The sequence below is a fragment of the Mustelus asterias genome, chromosome 15 (genome assembly GCF_964213995.1).
Source record: "Mustelus asterias chromosome 15, sMusAst1.hap1.1, whole genome shotgun sequence".
NCBI classification, from domain to species: domain Eukaryota; kingdom Metazoa; phylum Chordata; class Chondrichthyes; order Carcharhiniformes; family Triakidae; genus Mustelus; species Mustelus asterias.
The window spans coordinates 14,099,634-14,122,453 of NC_135815.1; the positions used below are offsets into that span (position 1 = coordinate 14,099,634).

Consider the following 22,820-nt stretch of genomic DNA (forward strand, 5'->3'; position numbering starts at 1 on the left):
AATACATTTGAGTGTGTGAGTGAATCTGTGTGTGTGAATCCATGTGAGTGAGTGAATCCGTGTGTGAGTGTGAGCAAGTCCAAGTGAGCAAGTTTGTGTGAATGAGCGAATCCATCCATTTGAGGGAGGGACAGAGTCCAGTCGACCCTGTGAGTGTGTGAGTGAGAGTCAGAACTCTTGGGACAGGATGTGAGCCAGGAACAAATGCTCTCTGCCTTCCTTCCTCCCCAAAATTCTATCCAAAAAACAGGGCAGGAGGAGAGGAAAACTCAGGCTGAAAGGCAACCTGCTTCTGACCTCCACTTTTGTATTAATTCCGTGGCGGCATCACAGAAAGTGTGCCACCAGACACAAATGCAAGGTAAGTGCTATTTAAACCCAGCTCCTTAGTGTAGTAAATTTGGAGGCAACTCAATGTTGCTCCAACAATAAACAGTTTATTACCTAATATTATATATATAAGATAACGGTCTGACGGAATATATGTACAAGTCTACTCTCTTCTCCTCCCTCCAACTGAAGATCCTCCCCATCCCAGGACACGGGCCCTCGCTCCCGATTGGCCTGGTTTCTCGCACGGCTGCTCCATAAGGTCTGACCCAATCACATAGCCCACAAAGGATCGCCCCCCCTAAAGGGGCCACATTATCATACACTCCTCCTCCCGAATTTAAGTCCATCTATAAATGAAAATAAGAGAGAAACATATTTATACATAGGCACACAGACACTTATCACATTAGGGACACCATAGGAAAAGTCCATTTCACAAAGTCAGTTGGTCCAGAGACTCCCAGGCTCCTGCGAAACACCGCAACTCAATACTGGGTCCTTCAGCAAGCAATGAATCAGATCTGGCAGAAGCAAAAGGCAAACTCATCAGCTCAGGATCAACATCTTCTCCAGTGGCTTCTTCCTCCTTGGCTACAGAAGCTAGAGGCTGTCTAGGTTGCATAAAGGCCACAGGTAGCCTTGGATCCATTGCTGGCATACATGAGTCTGCAGCAGGGCACACCGGTTGGTCCCCAGGATCAGGCCTGCTCTCTTCCTCAAATGATCCACATGCTTTTTCACATGGCAGCTTTGTATTTCCAATACATATGAAACTGGTACTATTCTTTCTACAATTCTTCCTGACACCCAGGCCAGTGCACCACAAAGTTTCTCGCCATGACTAGGTTGCCGATCTCGAATGTTCTGTCCCTTTTCTTTGAGTGGTGGTGTTGATTCTGGGAGGCTTGCCTAGCCTCCACCCTCCCTGACAAATCATCCAAGCAGGTTCGTAGGCGGTGCTCCATAAATAATTCAGCTGGCGTAACCCCTGTGGTAGCGTTCGGCATATGATAATAAGAAACATGCCACGCATAAAGTCAGTGGCCTCTGAACTTGCTTTTTGCTAGATGTTTTAAATGTTTATACGGTGCGCCCTGCTAAGCCATTCGAGGCTAGGGCTGACTAAACGTGGCATATCCCATTTGACTTGACAAATTGGTGGGACTCCTCAGCTGTAAATGCTGTGCCATTGTCGAACACAAAGACCTTAGGGATGCCATGGATAGCAAATGTCTGCTGTAACTTGTCAGTGGTGGCTGTGGCCATTGTAGACTTCATTAGCTGGACATCTAGCCTTTTTGAATGTGCACCAATCAGGATGAAGAACACATGTTCCACGAACAATCCAGCGAACTCTATGTGCAAACATGGCCATGGCCAGTCTGGCCACTCTAATGGGTGAATGTGTGCTGCTGGCAGCAATGACTGCTGGGTTTGACAACTTGGGCACTGTCTGACCATTCTTTTGATCTCATTGTCAATGCCAGGCCATCAGATACAGTTTCAGGGTAGTGCATTTATCCTATTTTGTCCAGGATGTGCATCATGCAGCTCCTGTAGTAAAAACAGTCGCCTCTGAGGTGACACTATATCACGAGCCTCCCACATGCCATCCTCACTTTATTTCCATCCCTCACTGTAGATAGGGTCTGATCCTCTCTGACTTGTCATAGTGCCAACCTCTTAACTTTAGAGAGCAATGGATCCCTCTTGGTACAGGTTTGTATATGGGTAGGTGAGACCGGCAATGGCTCTAGTAGGTTCAATGCCAACACTATTTCTTGTGGCACTGCTGGTGACAGTACTGTTCGCTGGAAGGGAGGCGGCTGAGTGGGTCTATGCTGGAAGGAGTAGCTGTATGCAGCTAACAACAAGGCTCATCTCTGTACACTCTAAGGCAATTGGTGGCATAGGCCTATCCTCTCAGACTAATCCTAACCAAGGCCTGTGATCCAATACAATGGTGAACTGTCTTCTATATATATATATTAATGAAACTTCTTAATCACATTGATTACCACAAGGCTCTGTCAATTTGTGAATATTTCTTCTCAGCATCTGATAAGGTCCTTGATGCAAATGCAATGGGGAGACGATGGCGTAGTGGTATTATCTCTAGACTATTAGTCCAGAAACTCAGCTAATGTTTTGGGAACCCAGGTTCGAATCCTGCCATGGCAGATGGTGGAATTTGAATTCAATTTTAAAAAATCTGGAATTAAGAATCTACTGATGACCATGAAATCATTGCCGATAAAACCCATCCGGTTCACTAATGTCCTTAAGAGAAGGAAATCTGCCATCCTTACCGGGTCTGGCCGACATGTGACTCCAGAGCCACAGCAGTGTGATTGGCTCTCAAGTGTCCCCCACCCCCCCCTCTCCAAGGGCAACTAGGGATGGGCAATAAATGCTGGCCAGCCAGTGACGTCCATATCCCATGAATGAATTTTTTAAATTGGCCTCTTTTCCGTCCGACATCTTGTGGGAAAGGACCCCCCCCCCCCCCCCGCCGCCGCCACTCCATATGGTGATGTAATCACAGGTAACTACTAATGGTTTAGTTGGATCAAAATGTACAAATAGTATTGATGATTGTAAGGCTTGCATTACTTTAGCAAATGCCTCTTTTTGAGCCTCCTCACCTTTTCCAATGTTGATGCCTCTTCAGAAGGTGGTGCAATGGGGCCAAGTTCATGGACACATTCTGCAGGAATTTCCTGTAATAATTTACCATCCCTAGGAATGATTTTAACTCAATCACATTCTTAGACTGTGGTACTTCATTGATTGCTTTCACCATATCTTCTAGGGGATGCAGACCCTTGGCATCTACCTTGAAGCTGCCTGGAAAGTCCATTTCTCTCATTTTAATCGGATGCCTGCTTCTTTACATCTTTTTAGGATCTCTTCTAGGTTTACCCCATGCTCCTCAGGGGGGCGCTCCAGTATCATCCAAGTACACCACCACTTTGGGGATGCCCTGCAACAAGCTTTCCATTGTACACTGGAAAAAGGCACAAGACTGAGGAGACCCCAAATGGCAGGTGAGTGTACTGATATAACCCTTTGTGGGTGTTAATGGTGACCAGCTTTTGGAAGTCTTCATCCAGCTCCAGCTGCTCGTATGCATGACTAAGATCTAACTTGGTGTAGTTGAGGCTAATTTAGCATAGAGATCCTTTATTCTCAGAATGCGGTATCGCTCTCTGGGCTCCTCAGTTCACAGTTAACTTATAACCTTCATTGATTCGCACAGTGCGATCTGGCTTCAAAAAAGGGAACAGGCTGCACCCATTCAGAAAACTGTACTGGTTTTATGATACCCAAGTCTTCCAATCTTTTTAACTCCACATCTACTTTATGATGAAGTGCATAAGGCACTGGGTAGGCTCGAAAGAATTTTGGTTTTGAGGTCCAAAGGAATTTTTGCTTTAGCCCCTTTTATTCCCAGTTCCTTTTGGAAAACATCTGAGTTATCTGCAGAGGAGCTCTTGAAAATTTCCATCCCGAATGTTCAGTATTTCCAGCCAGTCCAATTTTATCTGTTTCAACCAGTCTTGACCCATGAGACAAGGTCTGTGACCCTCAATCACTCGAACTGGTAACTGTGCTGTTTGGTCCCTATAGGATACCATGACTGCAACTGACCCTACTGCCTTCAGCATCTCTCCTTTATAGGTTGATAAAATGGTTTCTGAATGACTCAACCTCAAGGGTTGCACACCTTTCTGGAGGTATCTGAAAGCTTGTCTACTTTTGACTGTGGATGCAGCTCTGCCATTGACCATCAGGACTATCTCATAGGTGGCACCTTTGGACCTAGTTTAAAGTACAAGTTTCGGATCCCTTGTTAGGTTGCTCAGCCAGTTGTTTTAACGGTGTTGCCTTAACTGTTGTTTTTTGTGCATTCTGTCCTGCCTGCTTTACTCTGCAAATGAGGTTTCAAGCCTGCAAACTATCCTTCTTGCAACGAAAACATGTATAATTTTTGCACCGGCATATTTCCTGGCAGTGCTCTCCCCCACACCGACCACATACTTCCATCCCTGGTGCTATACAACCACCCCCCCTCCCCCCTCAGGCTCTGCTGCACCTTCACTCGGGCTGTTCCTTGCAGCAGCCATTTCCCACCACCTTGGGGGTACCTTGTAACTCACTTACATCGTGCTCAATGCATTCAGTCATCTGGGCCACCTCTACAGCGTTTTCCAAAGAGAATTTAGTCTCGGCCAGCAGCTCTTTGGTATGGTGAGGCTATTGATTGCGCAGACCAAACAGTCTCTTAACATCTCCCCCAAAGCTGGGCCGAATTTGCACTGCTCTGCTAAACGTCGCAGTCTGGCCACAAACCCAGAGACCATCTCCCCAGGTTTCCTCACAGCAGAATGAAACTTATACCTCTACATGATGATTGAAGGTCAGGGTTAAAATGGTCTTTGACCAATCCCACTATCTGACCAAAAGACTGTGTCCGGAGCATTAGGTGATGTTAGGCTCCTCCCTAGACTGTAAATTTGTGGGCCACAGACTGAGAGTAATATCATCTTTTGACTTTCCTCCGCAGTGATCCCATTAGCTACGAAGAAATAACACACCTTTTGATATATTGCCCTCAGCTCTCAACCTTTGGGTCAAACAGTTTTATTGTCCAATTTAATGGCATCTTAAGGGCCTGTTTCTTCTCAGCTTTGACAATCGCTTTCCTCCCCCTGCACACTGTGATCTGATGACTGTCATAATTTTTCCTTGTGGCCAGTGTAGTAAATTTGGAGGCGACACGATGTGGCTTCAACAATAAATATTTTATTAACTAGTGTTATATATACACAAGGTAAAGGTCTGACAGAACATATGCACAGGTCTACTCTCTTCTCCTCCCTGGTAGACCAACTGAAGGTCTACCCCGTCCCAAGATGCACACCCTCACTCCCAATTGGCCCGGCTTCCCGCGCAGATGCTTCATAGGGTCCAGCCTGATCATGTCATAGAATCATAGAAATCATAGAAACCCTACAGTGCAGGAGGAGGCCATTCAGCCCATTGAGTCTGCACCGACCACAATCCCACCCAGGCCCTACCCCCGTATCCCTACACATTTACCCGCTAATCCCTCTAACCTACACATCTCAGGACACTAAGGGGCAATTTTAGCATGGCCAATCAACCTAACCCGCACATCTTTGGACACGTCTTTGCACATCTGTCGCCCACAAAAGATCGCCCCTTAAAAGGGCTGTGTTACCACACTTAGATTGGCCCTGGACCCTACCCCTTTTCAGGTGACCAGGACTTGGAGCCTGGTCTCTCTCTCTCCAGCTCGGTTTCTTAAGCAAAAAAGTAAGAGGGGGTTTATTGGTTAACTCTGCTGCTTGACACATTTAGATGGTAATTTTTATGAATTATTCCCTTTAATATGATCAACTTATTGCTTCGATATTGATTTTAAAAAATTCATGTTGAATGTTGTGCCAAACTTAATCTTGCTGGAATTTGCTCATTGGCCCCTGGAGTGAGAAAAAAATTAAATATGGCCCCTCCCCCCCATGTGAAAAGATTGGACAAGCCTGATTAAAACTTACTCATTCTTTACCCCCCCCTCATCATGATATGCACTTCCTGGCACACAAAATAATACACTGATAACACCAGGATCCAAAAGCTGCTGAGAGCCACATGTGAAACAATGGCACAGAATATTTGTAGAGTGGCAATCACCATTGAATTGCCACTCTGCTCCATTTTACTTACCTTAGTTTGGAGCTGCACATTCCTCACTCAGACCTACAATCTGGGGTAACTGAAATCATGCAGCCTTTTTTTTTAAACAGCACCAGCTACCATAAATTGGGCAGGTTAAAGGTCCCAGCCATTTGACAGGAGCATAGTGTGTAAGGTTAGTGGATAGGATGGTTGGGTGGTCAGGATGGTCCTTGTGATAGCAGGGTGGAAAAGAGAAGTTAGTCACAATCTTTGTGGGGGGACGGGAGCAGGATGTGCTTATTTCGGGACTTCTGATGGGTCGTGTACGTTTCTTTTCGGGCATCACCGTAAGATCTGGATCTATATTAAGATGTGTATTATCTGACCTCAATGGGAGGGCAAAGGGGAGCATATGTACCAACTTTAACTTACTCCCAAACTTGAAAGAGATCAATTGAAAATATACTCATTTACGTGAATGCATATAGAGTAAAATACATGTTGGATCTGGTACTTTACAGAAGAGAAGCTGCAGCCAAGGGTTTGCTCCCCATGAGAAAATGGTTGTGAAAAAGAATGACCAGTTTGCACAGCATAAATTTATGGACAAACATGCACACTTAACTAGCATTCTGAAATAATTTTGTATCCCGTTTGGATAATTATCAATTTCGTACCTTATTGATCTCCATCTCATGATTTAATAGCTTGTTCTGAGCTTCTTCCAATTGGTTGCACACTGAATCCCTTTCTCTCACTAGCCTCTGCAACTGACCTTCAAGACAAGCAACATTTTCTGACAAACAGGTCACCTGTAAATAAATTGGATAGCATGAATTTTAAACAAGAACTGAAATGTTATAAATACTCAGCAGTTCTAGCAGCAGTTGTGGAGAAAGGAAACCTTTAATCAGAACTCAATCTTCTCTTAAAGCAGTGTTAACCAACATGATAGCCAAATCAAGAATTCTAATTAACATTGTACTTCTCATTGGTTAATAAAACATGAATAGAAGGCACCAACAGCATCATGAATAACTTGTAATTATGTAACACCTTTAGGCAGCACACTGGTTAGCACTGCTGCCTCACAGCTCCAGGGACCTGGGTTCGATTCCCGGCTTGGGTCACTGTCTGTGTGGAGTTTGCATGTTCTCCCCGTGTCTGCGTGGGTTTCTTCCGGGTGCTCTGGTTTCCTCCCACACTCCAAAGATGTGCAGGTTAGGTGGATTGGCCATGTTAAATTGCCCCATCGTGTCCCGGGATGCTTAGGTTAGAGGGATTAGTGGAGTAAATATGTCGGGTTTCGGGGATACGGTCAAGGTGGGATTGTTTTCGGTGGAGACTCGATGGGCCGAATGGCCTTTTTCTGCACTATAGGGATCTATGTTTCAATGATGTAATAAAGCATCCCAAGACACTTCACATAAGCATGACAGCAAAATTTGACACTGTGGCGATAATGATAAGTGGCAAAGAACCTGATCAAAGTGGTAAGTTTAAAAGGCCATCGCAAAGGAGGAAAGATAGATAGGGAGATACAAAGTTCAAAGATGGAGTTCCAGAGCTTAGGGCAGGGATTCACAAACTGTGGATCACAAGCCCACTACAAGGCAGCAATAGTGGTTGTGGAGCTCAGCCTGAGTTTTAACAGACGCAAAGCCCTTTTAAGCGTTTGTGCTTTTATTCTATCAGTGGGTGTAGCTTAATCATGAGGCATAAAATGGGGTCACATCAGGAAAACATTTTAAAATTTCCCCAACTAAATCTTGATAACTGAAGGAAAGCTCAAAGACTGACAATGCTGATTCCTGTTCTGCAGCTGCTTGTGCATCCTAATAGATGTGAATTTATTTTCGTACAAGATCGGAGTCAAAAAATCATTTAAAAACTCATGTTACCATTTGTTCATGTTCATGTTACTGTTCATGTTACCATTTTTCCAATATACGTACAAAATGGCTAAAGTATACATGCATATGGCTTGCAGATATGAAGTAATGAGATAATGTGTTCAACAAAGATTGCTTGTCTGACATCCGATACTCCTCCAAATAAATATTGGGAAGACCAATTGGGAGACCCAAACATCCTAGATCACTGCTTATCAAACATACCTACTGCTCTATTGCCTGCGCACACTTTGGCAAATCAGACCACAAGGCTGTGCTCCTGTTCCCGGCTTACAAGGAAAAACTGAAACGGGAGAATCCATCAAAGAAAGTCATGCAATATTGGTCTGAGGAATCGGATGATCGCTTATGGGGCTGCTTAGAGTCAGTAGACTGGTCAGTATTTAAAAACTCTGCGACCATCCTGAACGAGTACACCACTGCAGTAACTGACTTCATTAGTAAATGTGCAGAAGGCCATGTGCCAAAGAAGCAAAGCTGTGTGTTCCCCAACTGGAAATCATGGATGAACAGGGATATCCACTGCTTGCTGAAGTCCAGGTCTGAGGCGTTCAAATCAGGTGACCCTGAACTATACAAGAAAGCCAGATATGATCTAAGGAGATCCATCAAAGATGCCAAGAGATAGTACCGGACCAAACTAGAGTCCCAGGCTAGCCACATGGACTCCCGCCGAATATGGCAAGGTCTGCAAGACATAACAGACTATAAGATGAAAGCATGTAGAATCACCGGCACCAATGCACCCCTCATTACCTGTTTTGAGTAAGAAATCAGTGAGAGCACGCCCTCCACCCCGGAAGCCTCGGACAAACTTGTATCTGGGGTCACCATTCCAGATGTCAGAGCAGCCTTCTCGAAGGTCAACCCACGGAAAGTGACTGGCCCAGATGGGGTACCCGGACGAGCACTCAGATCAGCTGGCAGGGGTATTCGCAGACATTTTCAACCTCTCTTTACAACAATCTGAGGTCCTATCTGCTTTAAGAAGACGACCATCATCCCGGTACCAAAGAAAAGTCAGGCAGCGTGCCTTAATGACGACCGTTGGTGGCTCTGACATTCATCATTATGATGTGCTTCAAAAGGTTAGTCATGGCACAAATCAATTCTGGCCTCCCAGAATGCCTGGATCCACTACAGTTTGCCTACCGCCGTGACAGGTCCACAGCAGACGCCATCTCCCTGGCCCTGCACACAACCCTGGGACACCTAGATAACATGACACCTGTGTCAGATTTCTATTCATCAACTACAGCTCAGCCTTCAACACCATTATTCCTACGAAACTCATCTAAAATCTCTGTGACCTGGGGCACAGCTCCTCCCTCTGCGACTGGATCCTGAACTTCCTAACTCTCAGACCACAATCAGCAAGGATAGGCAACAACATCTCCTCCACGATCATCCTCAACACCGTGCCGCACATGGCTTATACATCTATGACTGTGTGGCCAAATTCACCTCCAACACAAATCTCAAGTTTGCTGATGACACCACCGTAGTGGGTCAGATCTCAAACAATGACTAGATGGAGTACAGAAAAGAGATAGAGAATCTGGTGAACTGGTGCGATGACAATAATCTCTCCCTCAATGTCAACAAAATGAAGGAGATACTCATTGACTTCAGGAAGGGTAATAGAGGACATGCCCCTGTCTACATCAAAGGGGACGAAGTAGACTTGGCCGAGAGTTTCAGGTTTTTAGGTGCCCAGGTCACCAACAACCTGTCCTAGTACCTCCACGCTGATGCTATAGTTAAGGAAGCCCACAAATGCCTCTATTTTCTCAGAAGACTAAGGAAATTTGGCATGTCCACTACAACTCTCACCAACTTGTACAGATGCATCACAGAAAGCATTCTTTCTGGTTGCATCACAGCTTGTTATGGCTCCTGCTCTGTCCAAGATGGCAAGAAACTACAAAGAGTCAAACCAGTCTCCCAGTGAGTGAGGCCAGACCATTCTCTGAGGAAGGGGGAGTGAGGCCAGATGGATCTCCAGTGGTGGTTTGGGGGCGGGGGGGGGGGGGGGGGGGGGGGGGGGGCTGCCACTCTACGGGCGGTCGGTGGGGGGGAGGGGGGCAGAGGTGGCGATCGGTCTGGGTAGTGGGGGTGGGGGGGGCTAGATAAGGGGGACAGTGATGTGTGTGGGTATTGGGCGGTATGGATAAGGGGGACAGCGATGTGTGTGGGTAGTGGGGGTAGTGGGGGGGGGTGGATAAGGGGGACTGCGATATGTCTAGGTAGTGGGGGGTGGATAAGGGGGACAGTGATGTCTGTGGGGACCATCGCTCCCGCTTTTTGCTCCCGGGCCGCTTTCTACGGACACGGGCGCGCTTTTTCAAATTTTTTTCCAACTGCACATGCGCAGTTCAGAGCTCCGATCATTTTGGCCGCACTAAGCCCACCCACAGCGCGAATGGGACTGGTGATTTTTTTTTCAGGCTGCGTGTGTATGGGGGCGCCTGAAAGCAGATTTCTAAGTCGGATCTGCGTTACACCCAGATTCAGCACTTAGAATGAAAATGGTAAAATCGGGCCCACTGTCTACACTTCCTGCTGCCTCGGCAAAGCAGCCAGCATAATCAAGGGCCCCATCCACCCCGGGCATACTCTCTTCCATTGGGGAAAAAATACAAAAGTCTGAGGACACATAACAACTGACTCAAGAACAGCATCTTTCCTGCTACCATCAGACTTTTGAATGGACTTACCTCGCATTAAGTTGATCTTTCTCTGCACCCTAGCTATGACTGTAACATTACCTTCTGCACTCTCTCCTTTCCTTCTCTGTGTATGGTACACTTTGTTTATATAGTGCGCAAGAAACAATACTTTTCACTGTATACCAATACATGTGGCAATAATAAAGCAAATCAAATCAAAATCAAAGTCACAAAATCTGTTCCCTCGACACCAGCTCCATATCCCTCCCAGGCACCTATCTGAGGCTAAATCACAATCATAGTGTCATATTTGAACCTGAAGTGATCTTTTGACCGCATATCAATTTCATTTCTAAAATAGCCCTCCATAACATTGCGTGCCTCAGCTCATCTGCTGCCAAAACCCTCATCTACACTTTTTCTACCTCTAGACCGGAGACTTCCAAGACATTACTGGCCAGACTTCTGTCAATTTGAGGTCATCCAAAACTCTATTGCTCATGTCCTGACTCACACTAATTCACCCTTCACACTTGTCCTCACTGACCTACATTGGCTCCTTCCATTTTAAAATTCTCTCTTGGTTTCCAAATTCCTCCATGATCCTGCCCTCCATATTTCTGTAATCTCCTCCAGACCGACAACTTTTCAAGATATCTGCACTCCACTAAATCTAACCTTGTGAGTGACCAAGGCCCGAAGCCATTATTTTCCAAACTTGTTCCTGATGTGACCCCATTTTTATGCTTTAAACAGTTAAGCTGCAGCCACCGACAGAAATGCTGGTGATGCTTCTTTCCCCAAGTCCAGTGATTCCAGACTGAAGAATCAGCGTGTATGAAAATCTGTTGAGCCACTCTACAATATATGCAGGCTATTGCTGTAACCACATGAGGAAGCGAAGACAGAAAATAGCAGATTTCTATGTTCCTCAAGATATTTTACAAAAATTTCTTCCTGCATTCCAGGAAGAAATAAGATAATTATTTAGAAGCCACCTTTAATTTCTTGTTCATTATAAGTTTGTCAGATGTCATCATAAGGCCAAGGAAACTTAATGTATTTAGCTCAAAAATCTTTGAAAAATCAATAAATTTAATGAAGCACAGTCATCCACTTCTGAAAACTATGTTCACTATTTAAGTAGTCTTATTTAAATTAAAAATTAAAATTCTTTCCTCCTTTCATAGATATTCAGAAGCTTCATTTCACCTTCATCAATTATAAATGTTAGCCTAATAATCATAAGTCCCTTATGAATATCGCTGACTAAAACAAAAATATGCATCCTATTTTCAAATTTATTATAAAGCAAGTCCAGTTGAAGTAGAACCAGTTCCCTCAAAGTACTGCAACAGCTGAAAAACACTGACTTGATGTTTTAAAAAATTGTCTACCTGCATGGGGGATCCCTGGCTACTACTTTTCCTCTTGTAAATACTACAGTGATATAATTACTCTACATACATGACCTACCATTATACATCCCCTGGGAAAAAAAGAAGAACCAAACTAAGTGGAGACTCCTGTTGTGAACTCTCCAGCAACTTGCTCATACATCAATAGCAATCAAAATCTGGCAAGCAGCCCTGCAGACAATTAGAGCCAGATTTATGGCATGACAAATAGAACTGGGAGAACGAAAGTTGAAACTCTTGATTGAATTGACTATATTGCTCTGTAAAGTTGGCAAACAAAAGTCCTTTTAAAGCATTTTCTCATGGGATGAGAGCAGTACGATGCCCTCAAACCATTCCACGATCACCTTGGATCCTCAATCAGGACAGGAAGAATTTCTGAAATTGGTCTGGGAGGACACAGTTGACCGGTGTTGACTACATAACAGGGTGTGAATAGTTCAAGATTTGGACAATTTGGAGTTTGAGGAGAGGGTGTTCGGTGTAGAGGAAAGGGTTAATTCTAATGATAGCGCCTTAAGCACATGGCCAGTAGCTATGTTGCAGTGATGTCACTCACTGAGAAGAGGAGTGTGAAACACCTCAAAAGAGTAGCGCCAGCCACATCTTGGTTTTACTTAACCTTCATAAATAAGATGTAAATCAGTGATGGGCAACCTAGGCTAGTGAGCAGGTCACATGAGTGGCTTCCTTGATCTCAGTGGCCACAAGATTGAAATCCAGCTTGTTGACTAACCATGATTCTATGAATGAGATTGAATACACACTGGATCTTTCATAATGACTTATAGCAAATGCTTAAATCATCCGAATGACCTACTCCGGCTTCTATTTTCAATTATCCTCGAACTATCATTAACTTTAAATGGTAAAAATGAAATAAATATTTACACTTTGGAGGCAGAGGGAGCGTATGGCTCTCACAGTCAATGCTGTGTGCAAGCAGCACACACTTCACTTGCCTTTGTTTTACGTGTGAATCACTTCAGTCATACTGGTAGGAGAAAAGCTATGTGGCTGGAAATCAGCAGAATGATGACAATCCTGCAGGTGGGCAACAGTCAACAGAATGTCTTGTGGACTGCACCCAGAACCCAAATGGGCCATACGTGGTCCTGGGCTGCAGGGGGCCCACCAATGATGTACATAACTGTTTTTGAACATAAGACCATTGCCTCCAATAGATCAACTCTAGAGTAAGAAACCAATGAATCCAGATTTAAACCCACAATAACGGATGGTGGGAGCAGTGACTACATCCAAAGAGGCAAAATGGTGGGAAAAACTTCAAGGGAAACACAGCAGTACAGAGAACGAGTGAAGGACTTTGAAGCCAACACAAATAATGAAAGCAGACCAGTGGCTGGCAAACAAGCAGTGTGGGAAAAGAGAACTGTCATCTCAGTGGTGGAGGTATGAAATTTCTTTACCTCATCCATCTGCTGTAGTCATCTATGATGATTATGAAGGAGTTGCCATTGTAGACATGGCCAGTTGAGAAATTCTGTGGGAATGAATGGGTCCCTTTGGCCATGGAAGTGCAACACACAAACTTGGCAATTTGCAATAGTTTCCTGTATTTCTTTGGAGATACCTGGCCACCATCTGGAGGGCGGGGTTCATGCCATGCACTTAGTAATGTCCAGATGACCTTGTTGTAACTTCTGAAGGATATCTGCCCACAGAGGGGGCAGAATGATCAGCCATACATTATAGACCATGACTGTGAAGTGGCTCTACTGTTCGAATTAAGTTTTGGCTGCACCACCGCTTGGTCTCCAAGGAGGCCACCCTTGTTGGCAGTTGGTGTGGATGCAGGCACACTCGGAGAAGCTTTTGGCAAATCTGTCGTAGCCCAGTCGTGGTTGCCAGCAGGCGTCTGGCAATAGTTTGGGAGTAGGCCTCCAGCTCAGCAACAAACTCTGTTTGGTTGAAAGGCTCATGGTGGCCCTTGAAAGTATATCTGCCATCATCTGATTTTACCTCCTGGACATGAACAGTATCAAAGGCAAATTTCATGAGGCACAAGTGAAACCTCTGGATCCGAGGAGGCATTTTTGCATGCTCCTTTTTGTTTAACAAGGATACCAATGGTTTATGGTCCATCTCGATGGTGACCTTGAGACCATAGAGTCAGAGGTTTACAGCATGGAAACAGGCTCTTCAGTCTAACTTGTCCATGCCGCCCTTTTTTAAAAAAAAACCCTAAGCTAATCCCAATTGTCCGCATTTGGCCCATATCCATACCCATCGTACCCATGTAACTATCTAAATGCTTTTTAAAAGATAAAATTGTACCTGCCTCTACTACTACCTCTGGCAGCTTGTTCCAGACACTCACCACCCTCTGAGAAAAACTGCCCCTCTGGATACTTTTGTATCTCTCCCCTCTCACCTTAAACCTAAGCCCTCTAGTTTTAGACTCCCCTACCTTTGGGAAAAGATATTGACTATCTACCTTGTCTATGCCCCTCATTATTTTATAGACCTCTATAAGGTCACCCCTCGGCCTCCTACGCTCCAGAGAAAAAAGTCCCAGTCTATTCAGCCTCTCCTTATAACTCAATCCATCAAGTCCCAGTAGCATCCTAGTAAATCTTTTCTGCACTCTTTCTAGTTTAATAATATCCTTTCTATAATAGGGTGACCAGAATTGCACACAGTATTCGTGTGGCCTTACCAATGTCTTGTACAACTTCAACAAGACGTCCCAACTCCTGTATTCAATGTTCTGACCAATGAAACCAAGCATGCCGAATGCCTTCTTCATCACTCTGTCCACCTGTGACTGCACTTCGTCAGCCCACTGGCCCAATTGATCAAGATCCCGTTGCAATTGGAGATAACTTTCTTCACTGTCCACTATGCCACCAATCTTGGTGTCATCTGCAAACTTACTAACCATGCCCCCTATATTCTCATCCAAATCATTAATATAAATGACAAATAACAGTGGGCCCAGCACTGATCCCTGAGGCACACCGCTGGTCACAGGCCTCCAGTTTGAAAAACAACTCTCTACAACCACCCTCTGACTTCTGTCAAGAAGACCATTGTCCGCAGCAAACTACCCAGCCTTCAGGAGAACAGTGACCAAGACACCACACAACCCTGCCACAGCAACCTCTGCAAGACGTGCCGGATCATCGACACAGATGCCATCATCTCACGTGAGAACACCATCCACCAGGTACACGGTACATACTCTTGCAACTCGGCCAACGTTGTCTACCTGATACGCTGCAAGAAAGGATGTCCCGAGGCATGGTACATTGGGGAAACTATGCAGACGCTGCGACAACGGATGAATGAACACCGCTCGACAATCACCAGGCAAGACTGTTCTCTTCCTGTTGGGGAGCACTTCAGCGGTCACGGGCATTCGGCCTCTGATATTCGGGTAAGCGTTCTCCAAGGCGGCCTTCGCGACACACGACAGCGCAGAGTCGCTGAGCAGAAACTGATAGCCAAGTTCCGCACACACGAGGACGGCCTCAACCGGGATATTGGGTTCATGTCACACTATTTGTAACGCCCACAGTTGCGTGGACCTGCAGAGTTTCACTGGCTGTCTTGTCTGGAGACAATACACATCTTTTTAGCCTGTCTTGATGCTCTCTCCACTCCCATTGTTTTGTTTCTTAAAGACTTGATTAGTTGTAAGTATTCGCATTCCAACCATTATTCATGTAAATTGAGTCTGTGTCTTTATAAGCTCTGTTTGTGAACAGAATTCCCACTCACCTGAAGAAGGGGCTTAGAGCTTCGAAAGCTTGTGTGGCTTTTGCTACCAAATAAACCTGTTGGACTTTAACCTGGTGTTGTTAAACTTCTTATTCTGTCAAGAAGCCAATTTTGTATCCATTTAGATACCTCACCCTGGACCCCTGTGAGATTTAACTTTATGCAACAACCTACCATGCGGTACCTTGTCAAAGGCCTTGCTAAAGTCCATGTAGACAACATCAACTGCACTGCCCTCATCTACCTTCTTGGTTACCCCTTCAAAAAACTCAATCAAATTTGTGAGACATGATTTTCCACTCTCAAAGCCATGCTGACTATCCCTAATCAGTCCTTGCATCTCTAAATGCCTGTAGATCCTGTCTCTCAAAATACCTTCCAACAATTTACCCAATTAGTCAGAAAACTTCTCAGATCCATGTGACCATAAAAGCTTCCTTCTGAATGACAGCACATCTGGCTTGTGTCTGACTGCCCTCCGGGAGCTTGGTAGGTGGGTCACTGGCTACCATCCAATTGCTCCCAACAGGAAACTGCTCAGAGGTTCTTGGAGGACTCATCAACTGCAATGGTAGTTGGAAGGGTCGGGTTGTAGTGAGCCAGAATTTCAGGGGAGAGCAACATCTCCTTAATGCGAGTGAATGTATGCTCTTGGGAATCTCAGTACAATGCCTTGTCTTTCTTGAGCAGGTGTCTCAGCAGTTCCATGACTTGTGCCAGAGGTAGAAACTTCGTCAGCTGGTTCACCATTCCTAGGGGGAGACGCAGGAGGCCGGGGTTGGAGGACGGGGTGGGAAAATAGATGCTCACCTTGGTTGTGTGTGGATCTGCTGTGACACCTTTGTTGCTGATGACGTGGCCCAAGAACCAAATAAACTCACATCAATCGTTCAGCATAAGCTCTGCCTCTTGCAATCGATCCAAAACTGCTGTGCACCATTCATCATGCTCTTCTGCCGTGACACCATGAACCAAGACATCATCCATATGGTAAATGATCCCTGTAGGCCCTGCATTATGTCTGATATTGTGCATTAGAATTCTCTGTTCAGAGGTAATCCCAAAGGGCCAGTCAAGGCCAGTAATGCAGGCCAGGGTTGAAGAGGCCAGTGATTGGAGGCTGATGTGGTAGGGGCTGGTACAAGCATGGGGCCCCTTTCCACCGGGGTACACAAGGTGCCCAATCAAGCAGCCCCTCCCAAGCCTGTAGGTATTTGGGCACCCCTCTTGCTACTAAATGTCACAGGAGGCCACAATTGAGCTACAAAGAAGGAAGAAGCCTCCCAAGCGAGTCAGGCCCGTATATTTAAGGCAGTAAACTCAAGGCCTTCCGATTCTTGGAAGGGGAGAGAAGGATAGGGTAGGGATCAGAGATCAGACCCTTGCTGGTACAGTAATTGACAAGCTACAGCAATTGAGATCACATCTGGTTAAGACACATCTAGACACCAGTTGAAGGAACAAATCTGCCCGAATTTCAATAAACAGAAAACCATTAACAGCATGGATAAAGTACCTTACCGTCAAGAGAATGTCACACCTACAGAACCACAAATGAAATAAACCAGGAGTTTGGAAGCAACCTCCAATGAACTGGTCTCAGAGCAACACAATTCCCATCCAGCTTGGAAAAAGCTCTGCACTTATTCAGGAAGAATGGTGAAATCACCAAGGGGGGGGGGCCTTCGCCCATTCCAATTCCGTGGCGGGCAAGGCGGTAGAATTCCGGCGAATGTGTGTGAAGCACTCAGAGTAGCCCCAGCTCTGTTGTGCCCTTATTTAACCTTTTTTAAATAGTTAACATGTAAATAAAGGTTTCTGAACAAAAGACGATTGCCTCCAGCAAGATCGCTTCTACACCAAGAAGCCAATGAAACCGAAGATAAACCCACATTAATAGGTTCAGCAAGACGGCAAGGCATACATTTGAGAATCATAGAACTCCCACAGTGCAGGAGGAGGCCATTCAGCCCACTGAGTCTGTACCAAGCACAATCCCACCCAGGCCCCATCCCCATAACCCTACTTATTTATCCTACTAACCCCCTGACACTAAGGGGCAATTTAGCATGGCCAATCAACCTAACCCGCACATCTTTGGAGTGTGGGAAGAAACCGGAGCACCCGGAGGAAACCCATGCAGACATAGGAGAATGTGCAAACTCCACACAGACAGTGACCCAAGCTGGGAATCAAACCCAGGTCCCTGGCACTGTGAGACATCAGTGCTAACCACTGTGCTACCCATTGTGCCGCCCAGAGAAGTCAACTCCAGAGTAACAAAGAAAAGAATTATGGTTCAGATAAATTGTTTAATGCAAAGGGAAAAGCAGATGGTTCTGGAACTTGAGAATAAAAATGTGTGAATTATACAGCTGTTGTTCAATTTAGTAAAAAACATCATATTAGTCTGGGCCCTTGATTACTAGAAAGGCTTAGCCATTTTATGGAGACATTAACCTAATTATTTTACTATCCACATTGTAATCTCAAAGCAATGACATTGCCATTGCATAGTTAATTCTGAAGAATAAGAAATATCAATTGTTGATTAATTTATGGAGGTGTTTACCTTCAATTCACTTTGCAAACTGAACAATAAAAAGCAGCTCTAAGATTATCAAGACCAAAAAAATCAGTAAGTATCTTACTTCTCCAGCAAATAGCAATAGAAGACATTTATAACCAATTTCAAAGGATCAGTTGGATGTCAACAGAGTGGATCATTGCAATAAAAATGCTTTGGAATACGTTCCTTGAGAGCTGCACAAATAATTTAACACTACCTTCATGATGTGCATTTATTTCCTGCATTTCCAAAGTGCTCTTGGATTAAATTACCCCTTTTCTCCAGTACTTAAATTTCATTGATTCATTCAGTATACAATAGTAGGCATATTATGGCTTATTTTAAAACCAGTTTGGATGTTCAATGATGATTAAAAGCTACACAAATTTACCTTCAGCACATTCAAGCTGCCAATACAATGCATTCTATATGAGGGAGGGAAAGGTGAACTGTAATGCAGGTACATTAGCTCACTGCTTGGGTGATTCCCCTTTTCTCTAAAATGAGGTGATCCGCTACATAAGTGCTTTTCACTGTACATTAGATCTTTCTTCGGGTAGCTTCTATGCTTACAAACCCTTAGAGTTTTGTTTTACAACTACCTGCAACCTCCAATGGAGACAGTTAGCATTGAGTTAGATCACTGTAAGGGGCAGAAAGGAGCATCTGTTTTACCTGTCCTTTCTCAGACTAGAACAATATGATAACAGACAGGGCTGAGGGAGGTACAATTCAGATTATGTGAATTATATGAGTGGGAAGATTTGACTGGGTAAATGCATTATTAAAGGGGAGACAGACTGCATTCAATATTCATTTAATAGAATGGATTCTAAGTACAGCTGAAATAATGGACACCAGCTTGAGAATAGGTCAAAACTTCCCAGTCTTATCAAAATCAACAGCTGACAAATCAACAAGCTTGAGAAAGACAATAAAATCATGGAATCCTTAAAGGATACCATTTGGCCCATCGAGTATGCACCAACTCTCCGACAAAGCATTTTACCCAGGCCCTATCCCCATAACCCCACATATTTACCCTGCTAATCCCCTAACCTACATATCTTGGGATACTTGCTTTGACAAAGGGTCATCTGGACTCGAAACGTCAGCTCTTTTCTCTCCTAACAGATGCTGCCAGACCTGCTGAGATTTTCCAGCGTTTTCTCCTTTGGTTTCAGATTCCAGCAGCCGCAGTAATTTGCTTTTATCTTGGGATACGAAGGGGTAAGTTGCCATGGTCAATCAACCTAACTCGCAAATCTTTGGACTGTGGGAGGAAACCCACAGACACGGGAAGAACATGCAAACTCCACACAGACAGTCATCTGAGGCTGGCATCAAACTGGGTCCCTGACGCTGTGAGGCAGCAGTGCGAACCACTGTGCCACCGTTCCCGCCTTAGTTCCAGATTTAATTTAAGTCTATTATTTGGTTAGAAAAGTAATCTATGTTGTTAAATGCATCATATATAAGTATACCACATTGTTTCAAAGCTGTTGATTTTGTTGCAACAAGATTTGTTATGCCTATCCCTTGATACAACTTTTCCTCATTCAATTATATAGAACACACCAACAAAATTGCCCGAGAGAACTGAATTCCATCTTATCATCCACCACCCCCACCTATTGGCCATAACAGAAAAAACATCAGTAATATTTCAAGTGACAACCGATGTAGTATTCCTTTTCATTTTCCTACAACTTCAATTTCTTAATATCAGATACATTATTGAAATAAACTTGGTTTAAATTTAAATAGATATCCAGTTTGTAAAAAAAAAAGTGGCAAGGAATATTAGTGCAGCTTTATGAAAGCAGCATCACTGTGCATTGAGCAAGTGATAATTTTCTTCAACTGTAAAACAACAGCACTCTCTTACCTTTGATGCCAAACCTTCTCTTTCTTTCCTCATTTCGTCATGCATAGTTTTTTTGGCATTTGCAATCTTTTCTTGCTGAGAAGCTAACTCCCTTTCTAGCCGTTCTTTCTGACGCAACATCTCATTCTTCAGCTGCTCACAGTGGACCAGAGCCTAGAGAAAAAGGAAAATAAAACTGCTCTTTGAAGCTAAGCAGAACATGACAGGCTAATAGATTATCGCATTGAGCTTTGGTTTGGGAAGAAAGCCAGATCATAGTTTCATGCAAGTTCCAATCTATAAACTGTGACTTCACAAACACTAAAGGATAAATTTGTTTTATCTCAATCACATCGCTGTTTATTTTAGGTAACAATATTAATACAGTCCATATAAAAAAAAACATAATGGCAATTTTGGAGTGATGTCACAGTGGGGTGACCCATAAGTAAAGTATATTTATTAGTCACAAGTAAGGCTTACATTAACACTGCAAATGACGTTACTGTGAAAATCCCCTGCCTGTTCGGGTCAACGTACCTAACCAGCACGTCTTTCAGACTGTGGGAGGAAACCAGAGCACCCGGAAGAAACCCATGCAGACACGGGGAGAACATGCAAACTCCACACAGACAGTGACCCAAGCCGGGAATCGACCCCGGGTCCCTGGCGCTGTGAGACAGCAGTGCTAAATGGTACGTTCAGTTCTCAACAGCAACTTTTACAGGTTCTTTAACATAATAAAGCATCCCAAGGTGCTGCACAGAAGCACTGTATGGCAAAACATGATCCTGAGCCATGAGATATTTCAGATGACCAAATGATTGGTAAAAGGGGTGGGTTTTAAGGAATGTCTTAAAGGAGGAAAATGAGATACCGGGGTTGAGGTATAGCTAAGAAATTCCAGAGCTTAGGACCTAGAAAACTAAGCACAGCCACTAATAATGGACCGATTAAAATTGGGGATACTAATGAAACCAGAATTAGAGGAGCATAGAGATATATTGGAGGCTCAGGGGTTTAGAGGCGATTGCAAAGATGAGGAGGAGAGAGGCTATGGAGGGATTTGAAAATAAGCATTACATTTTAAAATCATGATGTTACTTGCCTGGGAGCCACTGTGGGCTAGCAACACACATTGAGAGAAATGGCAGCATGGTGGGAAGGTCTCTGGGTTAGTAATCCAGAGGCCCAGGCCAAAGCTCTGGGGACACAGATTTAAATTCCACCATGGCAAATGGTGGAATTGAAATTAAATTAATACATCTGAAAAAGAAAACTAGTAATGGTGACCATGAAACTATCATCCCCACCTGGTTCATTTGAGAAAAGAAAACCTGCTCCTTACCTGGTCTGGTCTACATGTGGCTCCATACCCACTGTAACATGGCTGACTCTTAACTAGCCTCTGAAATAGGTCAACAAGCCATCCAGTTCAAGGAAAATTGTGGATGGACAAGAAATCGCTCCTTGGCCTTTTGGCTAAGAACAAGCATGGGATCAAGCCCAAGACGGGGTGTAATGCCTTATCTTGTCAGCTTGGATCTTGTTTGTTGCTCTTATGGGGACCTTAAATTGGATTCAATTGGATTTTGAATTTGGTTTTATGAGCAAGCAAGGAATTTGGGCTTGCTCAGTCTATTTTGAGCACTGGCTTTGTAACTTTAACTTTGGAGTAAAAATTTAAAAAAGGCTTGTTAGCACAGCCCACATCTCATGAAAGAATAAAAAGAACACAGGGGTGAAAAGTGGTCAGGACTTGGTGCGAGTTTAGATACAACAGCAGATTTTTGGATGACCTAAGTTTACAGAAGGCAGAATGTGGGAGACCATCCAGGAGTGTGTTGGAATAGTCAAGTTTAGCAGTGGCAATGCATAAAAATCATTTTGCATTGGTTGTCAATAAAGGCACATTGAAAAATTGGTCTTAAAAAGTGTTTTTATCCCATCCGAACAGTTCTGATGAATGGTCATTGGCCTGAAACGTTAACTCTGTTTCTCTCCCTACAGATGCTAGACAACCTGCTGAGTATTTTCAGCATTTTGTTTTATTTTAAATTTCCAACATCCATTAAACAGATCAGCATATCTTCTGATTCAGTTTTTAATACTATGGCAGTAGCTAGTTTGTACCATGTGAAAACTTTTCAGAGATTGTTACTCTCTTCAAGACACACCACCTGGTATTGTGAAATCATAGGTTAACATTGGCAAAATACTACAGCAGAATTAAAATGTTGAGCTATTGAAGATGTTTTGCTTTCATATGTCAGTTATATTCCGCTAGTACAATACTCGGCTCTCTATTAGAAGGTAGCAGGTTCAGCTCATACTCCAGGATTTAAGTGAAATGGCATAAAAGCAGGCCTTTAAGTCCATCAAGGCAATGCCATTATTTTTCTCCACACAACTTATCTGGACTATCACACACTTTAAGCACTGTAATATTCTTGCTTTTTGAAAAATCTAATACTTTTTGAAATAATTTACGGATGCTGCTTCAGCAATGGAATGTGTCAAAGAATTCAACATTCCTACCACCATCCCTGGAAAGAAAGCTTTCAAACGTTCGCGTGAATTCTTTTTGGGGTACTGTAAATCCAT

The 22,820-nt window shown here is 44.0% G+C and overlaps 1 protein-coding gene across 6 annotated transcripts in view; it reads right to left on the reverse strand.

Moving 5' to 3' along the window:
• Window positions 1-22,820, reverse strand: part of sdccag8 (SHH signaling and ciliogenesis regulator sdccag8) — a 317,675-nt gene that overhangs the window by 260,112 nt on the left and 34,743 nt on the right. For all 6 annotated transcript variants that reach the window (XM_078229523.1, XM_078229526.1, XM_078229528.1 and 3 more), the window contains 2 exons: window positions 20,238-20,390; window positions 6,714-6,848 (listed from right to left, as the gene is read on the reverse strand). In XM_078229523.1, coding sequence (XP_078085649.1) covers window positions 6,714-6,848; window positions 20,238-20,390 — 288 coding nt within the window. The remainder of the gene's footprint in view (window positions 1-6,713; window positions 6,849-20,237; window positions 20,391-22,820) is intronic.